The 21,470-nt window shown below is 37.6% G+C and overlaps 1 protein-coding gene across 2 annotated transcripts in view; it reads right to left on the reverse strand.

Annotated features, from left to right (window-relative positions):
- brsk2a (BR serine/threonine kinase 2a) overlaps nt 1–21,470 on the reverse strand; it is a 214,767-nt gene that overhangs the window by 91,514 nt on the left and 101,783 nt on the right. For both annotated transcript variants that reach the window (XM_087796672.1, XM_087796671.1), the window contains exon 2: nt 1,445–1,539. In XM_087796672.1, the coding sequence (XP_087652798.1) occupies nt 1,445–1,539 (95 nt within the window). The remainder of the gene's footprint in view (nt 1–1,444; nt 1,540–21,470) is intronic.

The following is a 21,470-nucleotide window of genomic DNA, read 5'->3' on the forward strand; positions in this document are numbered from 1 at the left end:
CTGTTAGAAACCCGTAACAAAAAAGAGCACGACTGACAAAAGTGCCAGTGAATGATGGGAAACCAATACCTGCATTTATTTTGACATGAACGGTAGTTACCAGACAGAAAAGAAACATGGATTTAGGTGCCTTGTCTCGGTTCAGGTGTCATACTAACCGATACTTTTTTTTCTAAAATTACAGACATTCCACATGTGTTTGAAAATATAGTGATTTGCAGCACTCTTAGACCACTTTACAATCTCAAACCACCCCCATGAAAGCCGTCGTACACACAATAAAGCCTTATTTCTTACAGACCCAAAACGGGGTAACATTTGGCACACTTAAGCCTCAAAATAATAATGACAGAACGTGTCTCAAAATTGACGTTAAAATAATACCAGTGGAAAGTAACTGAACATACTCGGTGACTCAGTATGTTGCATTTAACAAAATACCAACGGAACTCAGTCTGTTGCGATGACAACATTATGCCTTCAAATTAAACTGACAGAACATAACTCACAAATGGAACCCAAATTAACTGAGTTCCCAAAACTCTTATATGTATGGAAGTAAATGTGTGCCATCGGGCTTTGAGAAAAAATTTCAGCTTCTCCTTGGTTTTCCATATGTTAACACTGAATTTTGTTTACACCAAATTTCTTACACTGAATGTATATACGTTGAATTTAATTTTTTACACTCAATATTTTCTTAGATGTGCTTTTTTTCAAGTAAGTAGACGGCAAAATATAACAGTGTTTGAAATTTTATGGATTTTCAAAATTCAAATTACACCTGAAAATAATAATGGTGACAAGATGTAGCCGCAAAATGCAAATATGTGTCTTGACAAAATAAGCCTCAAAATAATACTGACAAAATGCAAAGCAAAGTCCACTAGGATGAACAAAATGTATCCCCCAAAAATTAAACTGACAGAAAATAACAGAGACAAAGTAAACTACTATGGAGACACTTTCAAAATTGTAATCAATACAATCTCATAAAATCACTTTAATTTAAGTTTTAGGAAATAAAATAGCTTTAATTCTTTAAGCACCGTTTCCGGCCCTTTTTTGATTTCCATTTTCCCATTTCTAAAATTACTTTTTTATAACTACCACCCCCATCCTAATTCTGTAAGAAACACATAATATAAAATATGGGATTAGCCTAAAATAAATATATTCTGAAAATCTAAGTTCTATATATAATTTTTAATTTCAAAAAGGGGACCGAAAAAGACATTTTTTTGGCAACAAGTGAACACATTATGTCATTTTAACCATTACAGGTGGTACTTGATTAATGGGTCACAATAGGTCACAAGGTTTTATTCAGTGAAAACGCCCCAATAAAAGCAGTGTTAAAACAGCACCAGTTTCGCAGCATGATCTCAGCAAACTGCGGAAATTTAGCTCCACGAGAGAAACCAAAAAAAAAAGGAAGCAGTACCTTCATTAGAACAGACTCGCTGAGCTTCTCCCTGTTGACAATCTTTATGGCGACTTTCTGGCACGTTACACAGTGAACTCCGAGCTTGACCAAACCTGCCAGGGAAGAGAAGAGACATTAGATTAATGAAGTGAAACTATAAATGTGTTTCCATAATGATCGCGTGAGTGTGTTTCCGGATGACAAAGTGAAGTCTTCGTGAGAAGGCTTTTCTTAGTGAGAATATTATGCAAAATGATTCAATTTAAACTCCCTATTTGTGGACTTTAGGAGATAAATTGTGTTATGTGTGAATAATAATTGTTTTTCTTTCGGGAGCCTAATAATGCTCATTGACCTGACTGATGTAATAAGGCTTGTATCATCACTTTATGGATACTAATAGAGAGTTTGAGGGAGTTCTTTGAATAAATTGCCCTCCGGGGATTGTTTAAGTCATAAACGGGGCGGACTATTAGTGTAACTGATCACAATAATCTACCACAGCACTTAAACGCATCGTAGAGAGAGCTGCACGAAATTGAGTTTCAACCTCAGGAAACTTGTAAATATTTAAAGTAAAGGATTTAATCTAAAAATTTCAACTGAAAATATGGTCAAAATTGATTAAAAAAAGTTTCCAATTAAGTTGTTTACTAGTGCATACATTTCAAATACTACCAATACAACCAGGAAACATCAGATTTTTGGTAAAAGTATGACCTAATAAATATTCTGTTAATTTATCAAGAAACGACGTTAAGCTTGTGACGTATATATTTCAGTTACACACACAAGCGAACACAATGCACAAACGAATGTGTCCATTATTGTGAGATCATTCTAAGAACTGGAGATACATTCAGGTAAAAACAGTACTTCTGTACCAGATTTCCACACTTACATTTACTCTTGGACATAAGCAGTGATTGATAATAATAGAAGTTATTATTACCATTAAGAATCAGAGTTTAAAATACATGCCTCAGAATATGTATCATAGGGATGGCAACAAATGCTGGTGTTTTGTAACAATTACAGCCAATTTAAAGACAAAAAAAGTGACGTTAAACATCTTATTTACACTCCAAACATTTCACTTAATTCCTCCTTAATATTTCTTAAAATACAAAGATGAATTCCCATTTGTTATACACAAATCCCAACCATTTTTTCCTCAAAAAGATTAATCAAAGCATCCAAAATGAATCCAAATAAGAAATTACTCATATTTTGTTTGTTCAAACTGTTTCTCCTGGTTCTCCTTAAAGAGGTGTTCAGTTAGAAGAAAGGCTGGAAGGATAAGGGGGGAACGAACATCTGATAATGATGATCTTAATATCAAGTAACTTGATTCACTGTGTGCAAAAGTTTGTTCAACAAAGTCTAAAAACAGGCATAAAGCCTATATCTCATTTACTGCCGTGTACCAAAGATGCTGTAAATTCAATGCACTTTGCATGAACTTTTTTTTTTTTTTACTCAGCTCCACTGAGGCAAAATCAAACCTCTCATCCTTCTACAGTGAATCCTGTTATCTACTGATAAAAGCACAAACCCTGTCGTGTCAGTAAATGTCCCCAGATACCTCATGTTAAACGATCAGGAACAAACAAAGCAGAAAACAAGCCGGGACACCTGAAAGTGTGTCGCGGAACAAAATGCCTCGTTTGAGGGTGTTTGATACGGGGGGATCCGTACCCGACAGCGCAAATCCATTTTCTACAACAGAATCATTCGTTGTCTGTCTTTCTTTCGGAGACATTTTGTGGATTCTTGAACCATATCAGTTGAACTATAAGAAGTAGCAGTTAGGGTGAGCACCTCGGGGCAAGAAGGTTAAATGTAATCTATGAGATTGAGGCGACCCGTGACCTATCTGGGTAGATACTGTATCGTTTCCCCTTGCTTGCTCACTCTGGTTTCCTCCCATAATCCACAAAAACATGCAGAGGTTGATTAAAAACTCAACCCTTTTTCATAGATGTTAGTGTGTCCCTCTGAGCCTTTGACTGGGGGACCTTCAATGTGTCTACCACCTCTTTAAAATTAACTAATTTAAGCAAAATGGCATAAATATTTAGGGGAAAAAAACTTTGAAAACTTCCTTTAAGATAAAATCAAACAACATTTGTAAAATAGACAAAACTTAGAAAGATATGTTTAAGTTTTAACAAAAAATCGAAGTAATGTAAAGTTATATTTAAACCTTTTAGATTATTACTTGATTTCTTTTTATTCAGAAATCAAATCCCACACTTGAACGACATTTTTATGATTGGTTGTTTGTGTAATATATGATTGGGCGTTGATGTGATATCAATAAAATTACATCTTAAATACTACAATCATTTTTCCCCTTGTTACATATTGAGAAGTAAAAGTGATAATCATACAGATTGGGGCCATTTAAAAAAATATTATATATATATGTCCCTCTTTGCTATTAAAGCCCTGGTCATTTTCTCTTATAAAAATAAATATCTATATAATATATTAGCTCAATCGTTCAATACAGAAAACCTGCAAAATAAAGTTACCAACGATGCTAATTATCAAGTGACAATGCAGGTACCAACAATTTCAGAAATTTCCAGTGAAAGAAAAAAAATCAAATGGAAAACTACTGAGAAAGAACACGAGAAAAGACTATAAAATAAGAGGGTAAACTGGTCAAGAATTCGAGCCAGGCATAACTAAGCGATCACAGAGAGCAGCGAGTGGGAGTGAGACATGAGGATTTTTGAGTCGCCGCGAGGGCCGAAAGTGAGGACGCACACCACACAGAAGAAGCTAATAGAGAGAAAATGATGAAGGGATATGGAAGAAGTCAACGATGAGGATAAAGGATCAAGAAAGATTTGAGAGCGGTCGCAACAGTTCGGGAACAAGCGACAGGGTTAGCGATGGTAATCATATGCTAATGGATGCTACAAAGAAGCTCATGAGTCATAATAAACACATTAAAGCAAAAAAACATCTGCCGGCAAACACAAGGAAACCTAACTAGATTATTTGCCTCACGATCATTCTTACTCCCAAGGCAGTCATTTACCAGAGCAGTGGCAAATGTGTACAGGAAAGACGAGATCATGCTGTTTAATGCACTCGTCTATTATCTGTATTGAACTTTCAAGGAGGCTGAGGACATGAGGATGGATGGATTCACATGGAAGATTGGATGTTGTAGTCGTGGGTGATGTCATCTTAATGATTCTTCTCAAAAATGTGGTTTATCTTGCGGCAATGTCGCTATTTGAAGTAACAGGAAGATGAAAACGAGAAACACAACAGTGCAGTTACATTATTGCCACACTAGGTGTATGCTAGAAACAGTATTTTATATCCTACAGATTGATTGATTTGTTTATATATTCTTTTTATTTGCTTTTATTTAAATTTTCTTTGTCCCCATGTTAAAAATTGCTTAAAATTGTTTTAATTTAATAATATATTTATTAGGATTTCCTCGGTTTTAATTGACCCATAATTTCTTATTTAATTGTTATTTTTTAAATGCACAGAGTATAAAATATAAGAAAATGTATGTTACAATACTTTTGGATTAACTATATTTCTTTCCCTGTAGCACATGTTTTAATAAAGTAATTGTATTATTATTTATTTTTTTAACGAAAAATTTAATAGGGGTTTGTATTGGAAAGAATCTGGCGATATGATACATATTAATTTAATTAATAAATTAATACATAGAGGGGCATCCATACAATATATTGTGATACAGTATTATACAATAGTATTGCCTGAGTACTTGACTCTTGACAAAGTCACAACTGCTTTCATTTGTTTTGAAACCAAAAATATGTCAAAACATCATCTTAAAAAGCTTCCGGAGAAGTCGACTGTATCCCCTCGTCCTCAGTCATCACCAGGATCTAGCGGCGCTTCATAGTTTCTTTAGTGGTTGAGTACATAAAGACTGATGCCATCTAGGGATCGAAGGTTAAATTGCAACACAAAAATGAACCAACATATGTGCATGTCTAGTATTTTTTTTTATCAAATTATTTTATTTTACACACACAATATATTTACCTCAAAAAAATATGCTAAAAAGTATAATTATTTGAAAGCAAAAAAAAAAACATAGACCCACTGATGTTAGAATATTTAGGCAAAACAATATTTAAAGAAAATAAATTTGTTATGTTTAGGGCTCTGTTATTATCAATAGAGTATAAAAATTCTCATATACTGTATATTGCTGTATTTTTTTTTCTTTTCCCCCGAAAACTCAATGTCACTTATTTTCAAATTTTTGTGACTCATAAAAACCTAGAACCTAGTATGACTTTGATCTAAATCGTGGCGGCGCTGACAAGAACTCGCATGAAAAAAAAACCATGTTATTTATGATTTATGTATTGATACCACCACTGCACTTTAACCCGTCTGATCCAAAGATTCCTTCAGACAACCGAATCCCCCCCCGACCTCATCCCTGGCTGTGGATGAGGAATGTCGAGGAGATTTCCTCACACATGTGGGCTGAGCTGGTCTGCTGTCTTTGATGCAGAGCTTCAAACGTCAGGCTTTGACTCGGAGCACAAAGGATCAGACCCTCACAGGGGGGTGTCGTTGGGAAAATCAGCAGCAACTCAAAGAGACTGAATATATCAGATGAGACGGCCGGAATATAAAGCAATTGTTTTAAAAAATGTAAAAGTGGGCTTCACGTATGAGGCCCTCTGGAGGGGGGCTGATTTATTATTAAAAATAATGTGGTAGTAGCTAATGTTACTGAATATTCAGTTATAATATAGATAAAGACGGGAAACGCTGCGAAAATATTTGCGACTCATCTCCTTTGCTTCCCTCAGATCAGAAGCATCAGCAGACCTCATGGCGGGATAAAGATGCTGGCTAATAACTTACGTGCTAGCAAGGCAACCCTGTGCGCTCTTTTCAGCTACACTTTACTTCCAAGCAGCTCCGCTATTAATCATTCTGCAGAGAGATTGATGAAGAAAAGGAAAAACTACATTTTGGAGTCTGAAAACATAAATTATAAGTTATCAGCTTCAACTTTAGCAATTTTAGCAAAAGAAAATTGTTGCTAATATTGCTAAACACGTCTATTTTTGTGAGGTTTTTTCAAGTTTACTTCAGAAAACGTGTTAAATCATTAAAAGTAAAGTGACTTCACTGGGTTTTTGCACTTCCACGGTAGATAGTAACACATTAGCTTGAATGTGTCACAATTTCACAAGTGGCTTACAGTGTCGAAGATACAACTTTACTCCTGTCATCTCACTTGGATCAGGTCTTGTGGTTTTCTTTCCTTCATTGATGAAAATACTGCCAATATTGTGATCTACACCCAGTATTAATATTTTACTTTTATATACAGTATATACTGTATATAATTATACAATTATTCAGACTGATATTATTCTGTAAACAGGTGGGAGTACGGTTCTGTGACTTGCTTGAGCCATTAACATTTTTAAAATTTAACTATATGCATTAATCTTTTTACTTATTTGTACGTAATAAATGGTCAGTTTCATCGGTTTTAATCTTTAATCTAAGCATTAATTTGTTTACAAAATTGAAAAAAAAAGCCTATTATTATCTCAATTTCTGATTTTATCTTCCGGTAACTTAAACAAGTATCTCGGTACTTCACATTGAAATACCATCTCTGGCCCACTGCTGCTGAAAACAGATTCTTCGTGCAGATCATCCAGAAAAGTCATGTATTTAAGGGCAAAATAATAACTAAAGAATCTACTACATGAATCATGAATTTTCAGAATGAAACCAATGTTTACAAAATATAACAATGTAAAAATCTTACATCGGCTTTGAGACATGGGTGTTGTGCGAATCATTTCATGACTTCAGTCAGAATAAACAGTATATAATCAGTCATTTAGAAACATCAATCGAGTGATTAAGTTCCGTCGTCGCTCCTCTGTGTTATTCACTTAACGATCATTACCTGATGAGCACAAATGAGTGGGAGTGAAACAAAGCATGAAACAAGAGATGACTCCTGCATCTCCAACACTCAGACCTGATCTTTTTCTCAAAGCTCTAAGCCAGCGCTGGCAGATGGTAGTAGCTTACGCTGGCTTAGCTTTCTCTCCCAAAGGCGCCGTCGACAAGACTCTGGTTACCCTGAGGCGCAGATCTGAGACCTGCTCGCCACTGCTGCTCTCCAACCCCTGGACGCTTACGGAAGGGGCCACCGCTCTGCGCCAGGATCAGTGTTTTGTCGCGCTCCTTGTTGGAGACCATATGGGAAGTTATCGGTTGAATGCGTGGGAATCCCTTTCATCAGGGCAAAGGTCAGGAGTTCCAGATCTTCGCATGGCCACCGGGGATGTGTGCTTGTATGTCGTCACACTTAGAGTCACTAATGAACTAAATATTACACATGTATCACAGAAGTATCTTCAGTATGAATCTGTGCTCAAGTTCTCGGTGCTTTAACCTCAAACAATGAATTTAAAGAAGGACAATTTATGATTATTATGTAAACATTATTAGAGTGGAAGAGCTTAAATTCGATGTATAACTCTTACCAAACCCTTGATATTTGGATTCTTTTACAGATCAGCGTCTTATCAGACTTTCCCATCTTCACAATAAAAGGTAAATAAGGGTTATTTTTTAAGCGAAGATGCTACTCAATATCTTCCGAAGCTTAGGAGCAACAGCCTGGAAGCATTTCTCTCCTCTGGTCGGGCGTGTTCAGGAACCATCAGTAGATTCTGATCCACAGACCTCAGAGCCCGAGCTGGGGTGTAAGGCTGGATCAGATCACTGATGGAAGGAGGAGCCTGACCATGAATAGATCTGAAAGTAAGAACCAAAATTTTAAAATTGATCCTAAGAGAAACTGGCAGCCATTGAAGTGTTTTAAAGATCGAAAAATGTGAGTTCTTCCACTAGAGGAGGTCAGAATTCTTGCTGCTGAGTTTTGTATTAACTGCGAGACAGCTCCTTCTTGTTTGGACACACAAATAACTGTTACAATAGTCTAAATGCCACAAACACATGGATTACAAGCTCCAGATCATGTCTCGACATCATTTTACTAAGTTTAGAGATTTTTCTCAGTTGAAGCAAACAGTTTCTGGTCAGTTTTCTGCAGTGTTGAACAAGAGACATGTCTTTGTCAAATACAACACCCAGGTTTCTCAGGCTCAGTTTGACAGACTGACCTAAGTCACCCAAGTACTGACTCAACCCTGTAACTTTATCATCAGGAGCAATAACCAGAGTTTCCGTTTTGTCCACATTTAGCTGCAAAGTGTTTTCACTCAGCCATTGTTTGATTTCTAGCAAACAATTGACTAAGCTGTTGAGCCTCTGGGGCACAGTTGGATCAAAAGAGCAGTAGAGCTGGATGTAATCAGCAAAAATGTGGTAAGAAACATCAGGAAATCTCTGAATGATTTTACTGAGGGGAATCAAGTACAGCAAAAACAATAAAGGACCAGAACAGAACCTTGAGGGACTCCACACAACAGATCTGCTGATTCAGACCTTATTAGATTGGCAGATACACTAAAACTGCGCCAAGAAAGGTATGACGAGAACCACTGTAACACAGACCAAGACAGTCCCACTTCATCCCTCAGTCTTCTCAGCAGGATCTGGTGATCAACTGTGTCAAAGGCTGAGGACAGATCCAAGAGAACCAGAACAGTGTATTGACCCGAGTCAGCCGACATCATAATGTCACTGGACACTTTCAGTAAAGCTGTCTCCGTAGAGTGATGTTTACGGAAGCCAGACTGAAACTTCTCATGGATGTCGCTCTGATCCAGGAACAATGACAACTGCTCAGACTCCACCTTCTCCAAGATCTTGGACAAGAATGGGAACTTAGAAATAGGACTGAAATTACTGAGGTCAGTCGGGTCTTAGCCTGGCTTTTTGAGCAAAGGCTCCACAATGGCATGCTTAAATGCATTGGGAAAAACCCCTGTTGGAAGGGAGAGGTTAAGCATTTTGGTAATCCAGGGGCTAATTACATCAAACACTTTAATAAAGAGCCTACAAGGAAGGACGTCTGACGAGCAAGAGGAGGGTTTCATCTTGTTCACTAGTGGCGAAATATCAGCCAGTTACAATGTTGAAGGAGGAGCACAATGTAGAGGCAGGCTCAGTGACAGCAGGAGTTCCACACAAAAGGGAAGCGATTTTCTCTTTGATCAATTTAATTTTGTCAATGAAAAATCTCAACAAAGCATTGCTGTCAGCTTTACAGAAGACAGGGGTGATTGAGGCAGCAGGAGACACGAGAGAATTTATCGTGTCAAACAACACTTTAGGGTTCTTATTTGTTGTTACTAGTTTCTGAATGTAATCAGATCTGGCAGTTTCCATTATCTCATTGTATGCACCTTTGCACCTCAAGTGTAGTGGACTTCAAGAGACACTCAGTCTTTCGACAAAGTCTCTTCAGACTCAGGAGATCTTCATTTGTATTAGGGAACCGTTTTTTTTCAAGTTCGATTTAACAGGTGCCACTTGATCTAGTATTTAAACAAAAAGATTAGTGAAACAGTGAATCAAATGTACACGTTAAGGCAATCGTTCCAGAAATAAAATGTCTCGTCTCGTTGCTCGTTCATCCTTCTCTGTTCAAGTTTGTTGTCGTGTAACTTTTGCGTCAGTGTTGCGTTGGTGTGTTAAGGGTGCCTCAGAAATCGTTGTTACCATTGCATTTGCCGATGAAAAAGGCTAGAGCTGATGCATCACGAATTTACCCGCAAATTAAATCTGATGCGCCTTCAATCCACCGATGCAGTCGCATCTTACATATTTATATGGATGCACCTACACATACTGATGAGTACAATAGAGTCCAAGATCTATTTAAGAGACACTGCAGAAAACTGACCAGAAACTGTTTCCTTCAACTGAGAAAAATCTCTAAACTTAGGAAAATGTTGTCGGAACATGATCTGGAGCTTGTAATCCATGCGTTTGTTTCTTCTCGTCTGGACTATTGTAACAGTTTGTTTTCATGTCTTAACAAGAAGGAGCTGTCTCGTCTGCAGTTGATTCAGAACTCTGCAGCGAGAATTCTAACCCGCTCTAGTAGGAGAACTCACATTTCTCCGATCCTTAAAACTCTTCACTGGCTTCCAGTTTCTTTCAGGATCAACTTTAAAATTCTGGTTCTTACTTTCAGATCTATTCATGGTCAGGCCCCTCCTTACATCACTGATCTGATCCAGCCTTACACCCCAGCTCGGGCTCTGAGGTCTGTGGATCAGAATCTACTTATGGTTCCACGCACACGGCTCAGGACCAGAGGAGAGAAATCTTTTCAGGCTGTTGCTCCTAAGCTTTGAAACGATCTTCCTCTCTCTTTGCGCTTGATGGATCTACTGACTCCTTTAAGAAACATCTTAAGACGTTTCTATTTGTTCAGGCTTTTCCTTGAATTTCTCGAACTCCTGTGTTGTTCTCAGTATTATCTTGATCATTAAAGTATGTACTTTTTTGAGTATTGTTTTGATTGTCTAAGCGCTTTGTGACCCTGGTCTCGAAAAGCGCTATATAAATAAATATTACTTACTTACTTACTTACACTGTAATCAACACATGAGTTGCCCTTTAACATGATTCAGTCACATCCTTCTCTTCTCCCTAACAACAAGCTGAAAATATGGCAGAGTTGAACATTTTATGGAAATCCCTTACAAAAAATTACCAATTAGAGAAAAAACTTGATCATAAACGTCCCAAACAAAACAATCCACTAGATAAAAACCTACAAGTACTCTTGTATACTGAAATCTACTGGAGGCTCGGCGGCCAATGAGCAAAGCAAATTAGCTCACCAGCAATCTTATCTGGTGTTTGACTTTGGTCTTGTATTATTATTCAACAAAGATTATGTTAATCCAGTCGTGTTGAGCAGCAGCAAGATTCCCTGTGTCTGTTTATACAAGAGTTTACTTCATTTGAGTTGGCATGTTTCATTTTCTTGTTTGGATTACCGGTAGACGCCGGAATGAAGACGGCAAATTTAGTTTGACACGTACATTAGCACACAAACATTGCAAAATGCAAAATAGGAAAAGACATTTCTGCCAAGTGGCTCGGAGGCACAATCCATTTTCTATATTCAGCGACAAGATTGAGAACGATAGAGAGCGTCGCCCAGGGGCTGTGGCTGAATGATCCACTTAGTTATCTAACAAGCTTTCTGATTGGCACATCTGAGAGGTCCCCGTCCCTTCCCGCCATCGCTATGCAAATATATGCACAAACGCTTCCTTAGAAGCTCATCACGTGTATCACGGCAGAACTAGCTTCGCACTTTTCTTTGCGACAGCAAGGAAAACAAGACTTGCAGCCGGAGGTAAAACGCTGCAGGATTGCGCAGCGGAAAAGTTTCTCGTGCTTGTTACAATCATTACAATTGTATACAGGCTATTAATACACACAATCTAGATTTTGTTTGGTTGCTAGCAAGTAAAAAAGTTTATTTTATGAGCTTGTTGATGACAAAAGTAACCCAAAAAGTATGTTGATACACTAACCAAAACTTTATTATTATGATAATTAATAATTCCATCAACTTCTTGACTAGAGAGATGGCAAGAAGTCACTTTTGTCCATCATAAAAGTGACACATTTGATATGATACATGCGTGAAGATAAAATATTTTGCGATACTGTAGGAACAACGATATATTATTTCTTTTAAACAACACTTTTAATGGCTTTTACAACAAAGACATGATCAGATACTTACTCAAATCAAATGTTAAAAGTGCTTTTCAATATTGACAAAAAATAGAATTATATTAAAAATAAAGTGCTTAAACAGTTTCAAAAAACCTGGAGCAACATGCAATATCCAGTACCAGTGCTTATTTGTTAAACTTAACACTAAGTTTTAAAGCCAAAACGAGTCCAAACATCAGCTTTAAAAGCTACTGGACTTTGGTGTTTCCTTTCTTTTTCAGTCATCGCTGCCATTTCGCCAGATTTGTTGTTACTTTTTGTCCAGTGGTTTAATTGCATCACACAAATGAATATACGCCATGAATATTTGAGTGTTAATTGTATAATAATACATCCAATGATTGTCTTTAATACACACATTATTGAAATATGAACCATAAAATAACTTTGAATTATTATAAAATGTCATTTGAAAGGTAAAACATTTATTAAATACAATGATATCAAATATCGATACAGTTTCGGGAATGGAAATATTGCGATAAATCGTTTAAGCGAAAAAATGTTATGCCCCTAGTATCAGCTTTGGTTCTTTTTTGGAACCTACTGAAATGCGTCGAAAGAACTGAGTTTTGACACATGCTTTTTTCACTGAACACGCGTGAAAACCTTATAATGTGTGGATATTTGAAGAAAAAACGAGAACAAAGAAGATCAGATTCATTTATTAACAAAAAAGCCTGTAGTGGAAATTTACAAAGCTTAACAATGAAACTCGAGATGTATAACGTAAATTATTTTGGGGTTGGCATTGAACTTGCAGCAGAAAAAATATTTTCCAGGAACCAGTATTGAACATTTTCAATTGACAACCCGCCTTACTAGTGACTAGGGTTGTGAAGATACAAAAATGTACTTCCAAAAATTGTGAAAATATTCAATAATCAAAACCTTTTGATACTTTTTTCTTATTCCAAGTGCAAAATATAACCTCTGCGACAACATTTAGAAATGAACAGAACCACATGTTACAGTATAAAAAAAAAACCTTGAGCAAAAAAAAACTGCAAGTCTGAGGTTGTCCAAAAATATATAAATAAATAAAATAAACAATAACAATTAGATAGTATTTATAGTTTTGAAGATGATGCTTTTTTGGGCACTGATACTTTTGACAACCCTACTAGCGGCGCTTCTATTGAGGTACCATATTTAACCCTCTCTTCAGAACACATCAGGCAAACTCCTTTCATCATTTGTTTGGCCATCGCAAAATGATGTTTTATTATTTCCTGACATCCCAGGAAAAACAGGGTTCGATAATGTAAATAAATCTTAATAAGAGTTCAACAAGAGTCAAAGGCTCATGAAAATAACATATATACTGTATATATAACATGTAGTAGGAGGTTAAATGCCAGGACAACTGATCCTTTTATGTAAAGTTTTTCTCCCATTAACTCGATCTTCTATCTCGGGCTTTGCCACAGAAACGTCCACACAGATTGAAGCTCTTGCATCGTGAATTCTGGCCTGGTACGACTGGAGGTTTGACCTCAGCGGAAAGCGACTTTGACACTGTCAGAGGAAATGTTTTGTACCAAATCCCAAACGGGAACATCAGAGGCAGCACGAGTGAAGACATTGCCGCTGCTGCTGCTGGAGATGGAGGGGGGAAAAAAGAAAGAACGGATGAAATTGAACGACTGAAACGCAGTTGGATGGAATAGCGATGGGCGGAAAAGCAGAATCAATTTTGATACAGGTAGATAAATAAAGCCAGGGGAAGAGACATCGTCGAAAAAACGTGGAGAGGAATTGAGGATTGGGCGGCGGGGGCAGAGAGACTCAGATCTATTTTTAATGCCTCTGACTGGGGATCAGCAAAAGGAATGTATAATTACAGCGTCATGAATAATGCAGGACGGCTTCTTTTAATTAGCCACACCATGCCCACTGCAGCAACCGCAGTCGACGGGACAAACATGTGCGCCCACAAAAAAAAAAAAAAGAAATCGACCGGCTGTCCAATGAGAATGATTTTTACAGCTCGTGTCATATTTGAGACGCACACGCCCGCATGCTAAGCAGACGCGACTCCGGGGAGTCAAATGAAGAGGCGAAGCGACAGGATCAGGATTGGTGCCTCGGTGATGACTCTCTGGTAGACTTCACAGCGAGAGAAAACCCCAAGACTCCTCCGAGAGCCCTCCGCTGTCTGCCTGTCATTGCGTTAGATAACTCCCAATAAAAAGCCATGAATTATTAAACAACTGACTGGATAATATTACAAAACCGAAGTGTAACACGCTGGCGGTTGAAACAAGCCCTGGAATCTTCCCTCTCACTCCAGAGGAAGCAGGAAAGGAAAAAAAAAAAAAGAAAAAAAAAGCTATTTTCCGCATCCAAGTCGCTGCGGAAGGGCCAAATTGTGTGGGCTGGGAAAGTAGAAGCGAGAGGAAATCTGATTCTAAGAAGCCGTTAATCAAACCATCCTCATCTATAATTCAACTTGGGCTAATTCATTAAATTTACTGTGTTTGGGCTTTTTTTTCTACGCGGCGTCTTAATTATCACACGCAGATCAATCACGGGCCGGCTCGGTTCTCATCAGCCCGTCGTAATAACCGGACCCAAAAGTTGATTAAAACTGAGAGTTGAAAGCTGGTGGGGGAAAAAAAATAAAAAAAAAGTGTGAAAACTTCATCAGGAGAAAGGCAGGAAGCTGGATGCGAGTCCAAATGACACATCAAGACTCGGGCAGGATGTTATTTGGTTTGTTATCGGGCAACTCTTCTTCTTCTCCATCTTCACAGCCGTAATTTACAAGCTTAATTCGTGGCTGGCAACGACAGGCTTGAGTGTGTGAGAGGATATTGGATGTAATTTGATGTCTCGCTCCATCCTAGCTTCTTGATTGGGGTTTAATTGGCAGCGAGGGTGTTAGGATACCCACTCTGGAGCAGGCAGGGGGAATAGACGGTGATGGTGGAAAATCTGGAATTTTAAATGGGAACATTCGAGGTTATCCAAGAACCAGAGGTGAAAACTTCATATGAGGGCAGGAACTTTTTTAAGGTGTGCAGTATCTTCATGTAAAAACTACATTTTTGGGGTTTTATATTAAGTTTAAGTTTACAAAAAGAGAAAATTACTAAAGAATAGATTGATCTTACCCTGAACTCGCGATACAGTCTTTTTCCCTTGTGGAACAAAAATAATAAAAATAGAGGACTCACACTAAAAGCATAGGCCCCGTTTGAGAATAAGAGGGAATCTTAAGATGAAGAAAGCGGCATATTGGTTTATTTTCTAAATCGTACAGGGCTGGTATATAAGCTGGACTTTTCAAAAACATAGCTTCAAGGACAGTGTTGAATCAATAAAGTTGTGAATTGACTCATATTAAGAGATCCAAATACAAAGGTCAAAAACACCTGATGATACAAGAATAATATGATTAAATGAACTGATAACAGACGAGTGCACTATCCTGATTGAAAACTAATCTGCCTCAAACCGTAATTGCTTTTGGTGCGAGTACGTCGTTATGTTCTCTAAACATTCCCACAGTCCTTCTAAAAAATATGCAGTGAATGAATCAAGACAACATAAGACAAACACAGAAGCCCAAAGATAATTAAGAAAAAGCCTGCACAAATAAAAACGTCTTAAGATACTACTTGAAGGAGTCAGTAGACTCAGAGAGAGAGGAAGATCATTTGAAAGCTGGAAGGATTTCTCTCATCTGGTCCTGAACCGTGTTCGGGGAACCATCAGTAGATTCTGATCCACAGACCTCAGAGCCCGAGCTGGGGTGTAAGGCTTGATCAGATCACTGACGTAAGCCGGACCATGAATACATCTGAAAGTAAGAACCAGAATTTTAAGATTGATCCCAAAAGAAACTGGCAGCCATTGAAGAGTTTTAAGGATCGGCGAAATGTGAGTTCTTCTACTAGAGCGGGTCAGAAATCTCGCTGCAGAGTTTTGTATTAACTGCAGACGAGACAGATCCTTCTTGTTAAGACACGTAAATAAAATGTTACAAAACTCTAAATGAAGAGACAAAAACACATTGATGACACAATTTTCCTGAGTTTAGCAAGGTGATAAAAACAGATTTAAACAGTACCAGTCTGGTCAGAAATAGCTTTACGATCAAATATATTATTAGAGTAAAATGTTTTCTGCATTCAGTTGAACCTGCCTGCCATCTTACAACTCGAAAAAACAAACCATTTAAAGAAAAACGGCACTTTCTCATCTTATAGAAAATCCCAGAAGTCCATGAAGAATCGCCTGCGGCGGCGCCTCATCTATCCCATGATCCTTTGTTGTAAATGAGCTTCACACCATTCACGTCAATATTGTCGTCCAAACACTTTATAATTTGTGTCATTGCCTTTCCTCTCCCAATGGATGTCCTTAAGAAACAGACAAGAATCATCTTTGTTTAGTATGTATTCTCTGTATTATGAAAGGTTAACTATAGTGGGATGTTGAACCCAGCGCTATAGAATGTGTTACATCTGTACAAACATATTTCTGACACAGTTAAAATAAAACCCCTATTCCAACCTTGACTCCTCTCCCTCAATCCTGCGCCTTTGAAGAGTCTTTGCTCGTCATTAACGCTCGCTGCAGAGCACACGGGTGAAAGTGTCAAAGCTTCACCATTATCTCAAACACCTTCAGGCTCGGAAGAGATGAAGACGGCATGTGCATGTTTGCTGCCTGAGATACATCAGGGATTGTTTTATTTTTCCAGCGTTCGCGGTTATACGAAGACCATGAGAGGGAGATGGAAACAGAATTAATGGATCGAGAAAACAATGTGATTCTAATACTTTTCTATGCACACGACAGAAGAGGAAGAAGTTTAGAGCCACTTTCCTGATTATTAGACAAGCAGATGTTGACTTCTAGCAACCCTAAAACAACTTGGAATCAAATATAACTACAGTTTAATTTATTGATTCAATGGTATACTGTGTTTTTTTTGTAGGTTTATAGAGGTTGAGACTTTATTTTTATTTTTTTTATATATATATATAGTGAAACTTATGAACCCTCAGTATAATTTAAGGCCAGTATTCTTTGGGGGCTTAATTGTGTGTAGTTGTGTAAATCACTGATATGAAATACATGTTAGATTTGTGTATTTGAGACAAAGATTTGTGTCACGGAAAATTGCACTTAACACATTTCCCATATTTACAAGCCTAATTTCAGTGATTTTTTGTTGTTTTTTTTTAATGAAATTTACTATTTTTTCGGGATCCATTTCTACATAAAAGTCAATGACAAATCCTTCAAAACGTTTCTTGTTCCAGATTAAACTCAAGCATACCACCAATACTTAAGCTTCATCTTTCCCTTTTGTCATTACTGTATCATCATAAACAAATTGTATTAGCACTTAATATGTAATATTATTTATTAATCTCAGTATTAATCTAAGTTATTCTGTAAAACATATTTTCCAGCAATAGTGAAAGTGTTTTGTAATTTTGCTTTGATTAATTGTATGTGAGATATTAAAAGGTTTTTTTTAAGATTTTAACCACCTGATGAGAAGTTGTGTGTGTGTCGGTGTGTGTCTGTGTTAAGGCTGTATGATGGACTTAATTCTGAGAGACCTCATGTGTCAAACTAATGACCCAGGAGTTCTGCTAAGTTGCCCACAGGAGCTTGAAACTTGAAATTATATTTAAAAGCAGATACTGAACAGTTACTGAAAGTAGATTTTTTTCGAGGTCTGAAGTGACATCGTTCAGTCACAAGATCTCAGAGATGGAGCTGATGCAGAATTATAAATGTCAACTCAAACTCACTATATAAACTGACAGTGAAGGAAAGCAATTTATTGATAAGTGAAAGTGTGTGCGATTTACATTTGATAAACTACACTTTAGGCTGCAACATCCAACTAAAAAAAAACCTTAGATAGACAGACTTTCAAGCAAAGATGGCAGGTCACCTTCACTAATCATATAATATTTAGTAGGTTCTTTTGGGTTTTTTTGAGGATAAATTGCACCTATATGGCAGTTATTTAACTCTGAGTTTTTGCTTACTGTATAACAACAGTTTCAATGGAAAACTAGGACAAATTATAATTAAATTAAAAATTATTCCCTATGATATACAAGAAAGCCACTGCTGTCTGCCGTCGGTTGATTTTTTTTAATAATTGCATCAAGAGTTATTGTACCAAGAATCCTGCGTAACAGTTCACAAAAGCCGCAGTTCAGCAAGTGTCCACTTGAGGCAGGCTGCAGAAAGACAGGAGGTCATTTACACAGCTTGTCAAAAAAAAAAGGTCTTTCACAACATTAGAAAATAAAAACAAATTTACAGCCTGGCTCAAAAATAGCTTGTAACAGTTTCATCGTCAATGCTAAACCATTGCATTTCCTGAGATGGCTGTGATCGTAGATTCGGCTTCAAAACTAACAGTTGGGTGTATTCTGAAAACACTCCGACCATATCTTCTACAGTCCATTGACCCCTTGTAGGAGGGTAACAGCCACAGGTCTCGCTGTTCACTTGTTGTTTTCTGGTTCGGATAAAGAAACATTCAAGGAGTCGGATCCTATCAGTGGCAACCGAACTGCCAATGAAGGGTTAAATACTGGTTGAGAGGCAATCCACTTTCTCTCAATGTGAACCTGAGTTAGAGTTAAAGGTCATTCAACCGCCCTCAGAAATCCAGTTTAAAGCTCAAATGTTTGACCTGTTTTCAGCGTTACCATTTCACCTGCAATCGGAAAAAAAATTGCGCTGGATTATCTCGAGGACGGATACGTGTTTGTAAACCACAGCACAGAGCGAATCCGTGGCCGTGGGAGATGTTGATTTTCAGCCGCTGGTGCAGTTGTTGTCGTCCCTCTCTGGAGGGCGGGAGGTAATTTAAGCCACTCGTCTGGTGATGTCGATGCATCTGCAGCAGCTACTTCATTATGCAACCTGCCGTCGCATCTCTCTGAGGCAATCAGGGAATTAGGCTGCTGAAAGTCACATCTCTCTCTGAATGAGATCCTTTTTTCTTTCTTTTTTTTCCTCCTCATTGTCCAGCATCTCCTCCTCTCAGCATCGCTCTCCACTTCCCCTCTCAGTCGCGTCTTGTTTATATCGCCACCCACCACCACTTTTCTCCTCGGGGACATACAGGAGGATGGCTCTGCCGTTGCATCACGCCTCTATTCCCCCAAAACACTGGCTTGTTTGTGTTTGTGCGGAACAATTTTAGAAGCGTTTGTGTCAAAAGCAAGTTTTTAAAAGCCAAAAAGTATCTAGTTGGATATATATGAGGCTGGGATTGTTAGCATCTGCCACAGAAAAGTTAGATGCTTGTATTGATCAGTTTGGTGGTAGTGCATTAAAAAAGATACATTTAATGCCCAATATTTTTTTTCTTTTATGTACCTTTTGATTAAAAGAACCATTTTTGGATTTGTGCCTGAAATGGGTAAACAAAACAAGGTGGGAAAAAGTTTTCTTTGGATGTAAAACATGTTTTTTAGGTAAAGAGGATTCTACCCAGGAGGTATGAGTTGCTGGCGTCATGACAAATAAACTCGCTCTGAAGTACGTTCTTTGGTTTGTATATATACAGAACATAAAGTGATTTTGTAAATAGTTTAGCAAGTGCGTAAGAAATAACTCATTAAAATAAAATAACTACTTTTAACTCAAACATTGCGAGAGCATGAGTCAGAGACTCATGAATTTCTCTCTGATTTCAAAGACAAGATAAATGGAGTTTGTGTTGATAAAGTTGATAAAAGCTTCTCTATTTTTGAGCTAAAGATGGCATCGGGGGTTTTCAAGCTGGGATCTTAAAAAGTTTTACCCTAAATGTTTGTTACGTTTCTCTATTTCTTCCAGAAAATATGCTTTTAATTATTAAAAATCTCTATGTTCTCTAAACTCGCACTTTGTCATCCCTTACTCTTTGTTCTTTTGTTTGTACTTTGTTCTTGTTCTTGGTTTTATGAAACTTGCTTTACCTTCTATTTTCTGTTGTGAACTTGAAAACCAATCAAGCAGAATAGTAGTAGTAATCTTTCAATTATTGCGACAATGGTGCAATTTAATTTGTTAATTGACGGAAGAGGACCAGAAGAATTATTCAAGGAATCACATGTAGACTTGAAAGTCATGAAGCCCTCTTACGCTTGAAGGCTAACCTTGATATTGTTATATTGATATAGTGTTTTTGAGCCGAATTTGCGGGATAGATAATCGGACATTTATCATCAATTCAGTAGATTCTGATCCACAGACCTAAGAGCCCGAGCGGGGTTGTAAGGCTGGATCAGATCACTGATGTAAGGAGGAGTCTGACCATGAATAGATCTGAAAGTAAGAACCAGAATTGAGAGTTGATCCTGAAAGAAACTGGCAGCCAATGCAGAGTTTTAAGGATCGGAGAAATGTGAGTTCTTCTACTAGAGCGGGTCAGAATTCTTGCTGCAGAGTTTTGTTTTAACTGCAGGCAAGATATAAACTATAGACCAGATAAAATAAAATAAACAATTAAAATAGTCCAAATCATCGTAGCTTGGAGTGATAAAAACCCCATTATTTAGATCAAGGGTGTGGAACTTAATTAGTGCAAAAGGTTAATAGTTTGGGTCACAGGGCAAAAAAACACTGTATATTCATTGTCTAGTCAGTAACTGGCGGTCTTTTAAAATCACTAAATAGACGTCATATCCTTCAAATTTCTAAACTAATTAGGCTAATTGCATCAGAAATGTAACATGTAAGCAGGTCACTAAAGACTTTTATTGAGGTCTGTCTCGTTTCCAGATTCATTCTTAGCATTTATCTTTGCTTGCTGTGAAATTGGTGAAACTTTCAATGTGCATCTCTCATTATGCTAGCAAGATGTTATTCAGTATTGACGTTTATCCTGAGCTAAGCTCAAACGCTTCAATCGACCTTTCTGGAATATCCTTTAAATCCAGTTGTATTTCATCTGTACTTGAAAAAAAAAAATCTGAGGTGGGTTTTCAACGTTTTCTTTTTTTAGACGCAGCCGTCACGATGTTTTGGAAGTTCGCCGTGAGCAAATAAGAAGGACGCACACAAACTCATGATGACACACCGTGGAGCAAACGCCATCGGCCACTCACCGAGAGCTCACTTCACCTGCTCCGCTCTATGAGGGAAGACAGATCTGGAGAAAATGATGTCAAACAATCGCAATTCATGGAAAAAGAAAAATATCAAACGCTACGTAAATGGAGCGTGGAAACGCAGGTGGTGAGGAGGACGGAGAGAGAGAGAGAGGGAGGGAGGGAGGGAGGAAGATGCCAGGTCTTCCACCAGCAGGGCGACAGAGAGCAGGCAG

The sequence above is a fragment of the Callionymus lyra genome, chromosome 8, assembly GCF_982586985.1.
Source record: "Callionymus lyra chromosome 8, fCalLyr1.hap1.1, whole genome shotgun sequence".
Classification (NCBI taxonomy): Eukaryota; Metazoa; Chordata; class Actinopteri; order Syngnathiformes; family Callionymidae; genus Callionymus; species Callionymus lyra.